This window comes from Pteropus alecto, unplaced genomic scaffold (assembly GCF_000325575.1).
Source record: "Pteropus alecto unplaced genomic scaffold, ASM32557v1 scaffold102, whole genome shotgun sequence".
NCBI classification, from domain to species: domain Eukaryota; kingdom Metazoa; phylum Chordata; class Mammalia; order Chiroptera; family Pteropodidae; genus Pteropus; species Pteropus alecto.
In genome coordinates, this window is record NW_006432224.1 from 229,676 (window position 1) to 235,871 (window position 6,196).

Sequence of the window (6,196 nt, forward strand, 5' to 3'; positions counted from 1 at the left end):
CCAGGTAACACGAGGCGCTGTGCACGGGCGCCACCCCCCCTCCCCCCCGCCCCGGCGGCCTGTTTGTAGCAGAAGCAGGGACGTGACCTGGAAGCGCAGATACCGAGAAGCGGAGAGGGAGCCGTGAAAGGGACCTGCGTCTGCAGCACGGGGTGCGACGCCTGCTGACGCGTGGGTGGGGGGTCGTTTGCGTGGACCCGCTGCACGTCCCCTGGTTTTCTTGTTCGAGTTCTCTGCTGGGGCTGGGGGGGCTATGCCCCCCCCCCTTTCTTGGGTCGGTAGCCCCGACGAGGGGTGTGTCTTCAGTCCCCCGCTGGGCTTAGGTTCTGAGAAGCAGGGCCAGTTGGAGGCATCGACCTGTAGGCGGTGACAGTCCCCGTTCCCGCCAGCCGCACTCCCTTCCCGGCTCCGGCGGCTCTGCCAGTTCTGTAGGCCAGAATCGTGAAGTGCCGTCTCACAGCAGTAACCGAGGAAATGAGCCAGAATCCGCGCTGCTGCCAAGTGTGTGCCAGCCTCCGGTCAGAGCCCCCTCGGAAACGGGGACCTGGCGCCTGGCATGTGAAGCGTGGGTGGGTGGCCGAGCTCCCGGCACGGAAGCAGCGGAAGAACAAGCTCTTTGTCCCCGCACCTCCGCGTGAGCACATGATCGCCACCCTGATGTCGGCCCATGGCTGCAGGCGCTCCCAGACCGTCCTCGGGAGCATCTGAGTCAAGACGCGAACTCTGGGCGATTGTTGGGGAATGCATGTGACCAGGCTGACGGATGTGGCCTTTCGCTGGCAGCACAGTGTCCGTGCAGGGCCGAGTCAGCCAGCCCATGCCGCAGACAAACGGGCTCTTTAATTGAGCCCGTAGAAAACCTCTGATTTCCACGCTCGGGGAGCGTTCGGTCTGCGATGCCGGGTCTCAGGTCACGCCATGCGGGCAGCTGGGTGTTGCCGGTCCTGTGCTGCGCCCGACGCGGCGTCCAGCCTGGGGACCTTGGGCATCGGTGGACCTCGGACTGGGTGCCACAGTGGGCGCGGTTTCTGTCTTGGTCTTGTCGCGGGCATCTGAGGGCACCGCTTCTCCACTTCACGTCCTCAGCGCTGTGCCTCGTGCTATGGGAACACTCAGGGCACGTTTGGAAGAACTAAACGGGTTGGGGACAAACTGGTTCGTGTCAGGCAGGTTTCAAGGCAGACAAATGACCCCTGGCACCGCGTGTGTTGGGTTCACCCAGCAGCCCGCAGGGTTGGGTTGCGTCCTCCTGGAGCCACTAGCGTCCCCACCAGACGGGATAGGACTGCTCTTCCCTCCACATGCCATAGGGTCACCTTTCTCCCTGCGGGACGCTGCCGGGGACACCGTCCTGTGGTCTGGGCAGTGTCCTCACGCGCTGCACGCGTGCCGGGTCCCCGGAGCGTCCTCTTCGCTTGGCTTCGGTTTAGCTTTGTAACGGGTCTGAAGATCAGCGCGGTGACAGTGGCGGCCTCGTTGCTTTGCGTGTGCTCACGTCTGACCGTGGACAGAGTTCAGACCAAAGGCAGCCACAGCACCCTCTGGCCCGGCTGTGCGGCGGTGGCGCCCGGCCCGGCAGCGCTGCACCCGGGACCTCGTGGAAGCCGCAGCCCTGGTCTCTGAACCGCGGCGTGGACGGGGGTGACCTGACGTCTCGGTGGGAGGCGGTCTGTGTCTCGTCCCTCGTGTCGGGGTGCAGTGCCCTTGGGGACCTCAGGCCCCTTGGGCCTTGGGTTCTGAGTGTGCAGATCGCGCAGTGGGGAGGGTTCGCTGCGGAGTTAAGGGCGGGGGTTCAGCCACAGGCGTCTGCGTAACGCCCCGTCCCCGGGACGGTTCCTTTAACCACCCGCACTGCCGGACCTCATCACCTCAGCCTGAAGTCCCAGGCTGTCCTGCAGCACCGCCGAGCCTGCCAGTCGGGGCCCGTGCTGGTGTCCAGTCTGCTTGCAAATTTTAGGCAGAAGTCTGGTTGGGAGAAGTCTGGTTGGGAGGCGGTGGCACCTCAGGGAGACAAGCCACCCCTGGAGAGGGCAGGCCCTGGGAGGTGATGTGGGGAGGAGGTGGCTGGGGTTCTGGTCGAGGCTGTGCCCAGGCAGGAGCGAGGCCTGTGCATGGGTGTCTGGGCGCCACCTACCATCTGTGGGTGACCGGACCAGGAAGTAAAGTAAAGGGTGACAGCAGGAAGTGGCTGCAGGTGTCCCAGGCCTGGCAGCAGTGTCCTGTTTTCTGTCTGTCTCCAGGTCAAGCGCTCCAGGAGCAAAGGCGGCTTAGCAGGCCCCGACGGCACCAAGTCCGTCTTCGGGCAGATGTGCGCCAAGATGAGCTCGTTCAGCCCCGACAGCCTCCTCCTGCCTCACCGGGTCTGGAAGGTCAAGTTTGTGGGTGAGAGTGCGCAGGCAGGCCGGTATCTGGGGGGTGGCTGTGAGCCAAGGCGTGCAGGACACCCACCTGGCTGCTCCCACAGCTTGCTGGGGTGACCGAGTGCCAAATGTCCCCCCAGGTGAGTCTGTGGACGACTGTGGGGGTGGCTACAGCGAGTCCATCGCCGAGATCTGCGAAGAGCTGCAGAACGGACTCACCCCGCTTCTGATCGTGACGCCCAACGGGAGGGACGAGTCAGGCGCCAACCGCGACTGCTACCTGTTCAGCCCCGCCGCCAGGGCGCCCGTGCACACCAACATGTTCCGCTTTCTGGGTGCGCACGGCGCGGGCACGCGTGGGGCGGGGGACGCGCGTTCCGTGTGCGCTGCTGGCTGGGCTGTCGCCGGAGCTGCGGGGCAGCGCTGAGGTCTCGGTGCTCGGCTGGCACTCTGCCGTCTCTGCGAGGCCCTGGTCGCTTCTCTGCCACCACAGGAAGGAGAATTGTCCTCGGTGTGGCTGGCAGCTGACAGTGGGAAGTGTACACGAGTCAGAATCTTGGCCGTTGGGAACAGAAGGAGAAACGGCTCAGGACAGGACAGCTGTCCTGAGTCTCGTGGGTCAGGCAGTGCTGGCGTGGTGGCCTCGAGGCCAGTCAGAGCCAGTCTGCACGGCGGTGGTGGGCGCACGAGGGGAGCCGTCACCGGCTGACTCATGTCTCCTGTCACTTGTCCCAACACGCAGGCGTGTTGCTGGGCGTCGCCATCCGCACCGGCAGCCCCCTGAGCCTCAGCCTGGCCGAGCCCGTCTGGAAGCAGCTCGCTGGGATGAGCCTCACCATCGCCGACCTCAGTGAGGTAACCGGGGTGGGGGGGGTCGGGGAGGCGAGGGACCCCTGACTTCGGTGACGAGTCACGGCTGGCCCTGAGGTACTGGCTCGCTTGCGGGCCGAGGCCGCCGGGTGCAGGCCCGTCTGTTTCCGGAGCGTGCTCGGCCGTCCGTGCCGTGGCTCCGGTCTCGGCCGCTACGAGCTCCCCGTCCTCCTGGGGGCCGGGCTCTTGGGACGGGCCAGCCCAATCCCCGGCCCGAGGCCTCTGCTCTTCTGGTGGTTCGTTTCACGGACCTCCTCGAAGTGCCAACTCTGCCGTTGCGCTTCCTTCACGTTCTGGCACGTGCGACGCGCTGGTGGCCTCGTGGTTCCCCAGGCCGACCGCGGCTGCACGTCCAGGTCGTGAGCTGGGGCCCGGGGTGCGGGGACCACCCTCATCAGCACAGATTCCCCTCCAGGTGGATAAAGACTTCATCCCTGGGCTCATGTACATCCGTGACAACGAAGCCACCTCGGAGGAGTTTGAGGCCATGAGCCTGCCCTTTACGGTGCCCAGCGCGAGCGGCCAGGATATCCAGTTGAGCACCAAGTACACACACATCTCCCTGGACAACCGCGCAGAGTACGTCCGGCTGGCTATAAACTACAGGTGCGTGGCCGCCCGCCCCCACCGTCCAGCTCACTGAACAGCGAGAACAGATGTGGCGTGCTGGGTGGCGGCGTCTGTTTGGAAGTGTCGCATGCAGTAAGGTGCTGGCGGACGTGGCTTCACTTGCTGCGTGCCTGTGGTCGTCAGAGCTGATTCTGTGACCAGGGTCGGGGCTCACTGCTCTCCTCCGAGGTTCTGGCTGTCACTGGCATGGCGAGCCGAGTAGACTCCCCCGTGTTAGGGACTGTCCCAGCAGCGGTCACGGGTTTGCACACACCCCTCGGTGCTCTGTTACCTCTCCTGGGGCAGGGCTGTGTCCAGGCCTCCTCTGCACCTCTGTGGCCCTCACGCCAGCACTGGGGTGCGGTGGCTATGTGGCAGGTCAGCCACCCAGCTGCTGCCACCGCCTGACGTCCCGCGTTCACGCAGCATGTTCCTCGGGCCTCACCTCAGAAGCCCCAGGCTGGTGTTGGGACGAGGCCCCTAATGCCAGGTGGGCTTTGCCGGCTGAGCTTGGGGTGAGGACGGTCCTGGTGGTGTCCCGCGCTGTGCTGGCCCCGCGTCCGTTTCTTCCTGGTGCCCAAACTCGCCAGCAGTGAGGACAGCATGTTTGCAGAGCGTTCTCCTGTGGGGCCTCTAGCTGGACCTGATGCTGCAAGCCTGTGGCTCCTGAGGGGCAGGGAGGGGACACTGAGCGCAGTCTCAGACGGTGTGCTGCGTCAGGTAGCTTCTGAGGTGGTCCCCTGTGTGCCCGTCGGGATGAACTCAGGCCGAGGCCCCGTCTGTGAAGCACACTCCCAGGTATCTGTGAGGTCAGGCCTACGTAGAAATGCAAAATGAGCTTTTTCTTCCAGGCTCCACGAATTTGATGAGCAGGTGGCCGCCGTCCGCGAGGGGATGGCCCGCGTCGTGCCCGTCCCCCTGCTTTCTCTGTTCACCGGATACGAGTTGGAGACCATGGTACGGCCTCTGAGCACCTGGAAACTGCCTTTTCCGTGGTGACACACAGAATCCCTGCGGCTAGTCAGCCGCAGTGCAGGCTGGGCCCGAGCGTGCCCTGCCTGCTGCCCTCACAGCTCCTGCCCCGCGCCGTGTAGGCCGCAAGGCCGAATGCGCATCCAGCTGCGCACGCGCGGCCGGTCGCCCCGCCGGTGCTCAGCCTGCCACTCGCCCTCCCCGGCTGGCCTGGTGGGAAGCAGGGCCCGTTCTGTGCTGAAGAGGCCAGCACCAGCCTGACCGCGTGTTCCCACAGGTGTGCGGCAGCCCGGACATCCCTCTGCACCTTTTGAAGTCGGTGGCCACGTATAAGGGGATCGAGGCGTCGGCGCCGCTGGCCCAGTGGTTCTGGGAAGTGATGGAGTCCTTGTCGAACACGGAGCGCTCCCTCTTCCTGCGCTTCGTGTGGGGCCGCACGAGGCTGCCCCGGACCATCGCTGACTTCCGCGGCCGTGACTTTGTCATACAGGTGCGGCTCCCGCTCGGTCTCTGGTGTCACGTGCTTGTCTCTTTCTTAACGGGTTTGATGCGGTAGCTCAGAATTTTATGACTGCTGGTGTCGGGTAGCACGGCCTGCTTTAAAACCGTGTCGGGACCGCACCTGAGTGAATGTGCGCCGCGCACCTGCGTGTGCCAGGGCTTGGGCACACTCACCGTTTGAAGCATTTGTCTGATCCTCTGGTTGAATTGAGTGAATCACTAAGAAACGCCGCTTTCTGAGAAAACTCAGAGCTCCTGTCAGCGTGGCAGCAGAGTCTGCTTTCGGTTCTGACTGGTCCGGCCGTCAAGAACGGGCTGTGTACAGCCGGGTCACGGGGAAGGACCTTCCTGGTGGCCGCCCCCCGTGGGCGGGCATCCTCCGAGGGCAGGTGGGGTGGGGGCCCACTGTCCCTGGAGAGCACCCGAGTCCCCGCAAACATCAGAGGTCCCGGTTTTCACGCACGATTCTTGCTGGCCTCCCAGCGTCCTTCTTGGTCCGTGGTAGTCGAAGCGGGTGACGTGTTCAGGGACGGCTGGGTCGCCCCAGGCGGATGGAGGCACCGCACCCTCCTGCCAGCGCTGGTTTGTGAAAAGTAACCCTCACAGTCACCAGTTCCTCTTTCTCACTACAAGTCCTAGGAATTGACGACGGGCTCCTTTTTTCTTTCTAAACTTTGCTAGACTGTTTTCCGACTGTTTTCTGTCGCTGTCAGGCAGAAACGCGATGGTTTTGGTGAGGAGCGGACAATGATGAGCACGATGAGCCAGGTGCGAGCTCTGTCTGCCCCTCACCCTGATCCCCCGGCCTCTCCGCCCACAGGTCCTGGACAAGTACAACCCCCCCGACCACTTCCTCCCGGAGTCCTACACCTGCTTCTTCCTGC

At 64.4% G+C, this 6,196-nt stretch overlaps 1 protein-coding gene across 1 annotated transcript in view; it reads left to right on the forward strand.

The window, feature by feature from the left end:
* Nucleotides 1–6,196, forward strand: part of LOC102887399 (E3 ubiquitin-protein ligase HERC2) — a 114,318-nt gene that overhangs the window by 107,430 nt on the left and 692 nt on the right. The window contains exons 82-88 of the mRNA XM_025043506.1: nt 2,233–2,382; nt 2,501–2,695; nt 3,103–3,215; nt 3,646–3,836; nt 4,691–4,796; nt 5,089–5,301; nt 6,133–6,194. Of these exons, the coding sequence (XP_024899274.1) occupies nt 2,233–2,382; nt 2,501–2,695; nt 3,103–3,215; nt 3,646–3,836; nt 4,691–4,796; nt 5,089–5,301; nt 6,133–6,194 (1,030 nt within the window). The remainder of the gene's footprint in view (nt 1–2,232; nt 2,383–2,500; nt 2,696–3,102; nt 3,216–3,645; nt 3,837–4,690; nt 4,797–5,088; nt 5,302–6,132; nt 6,195–6,196) is intronic.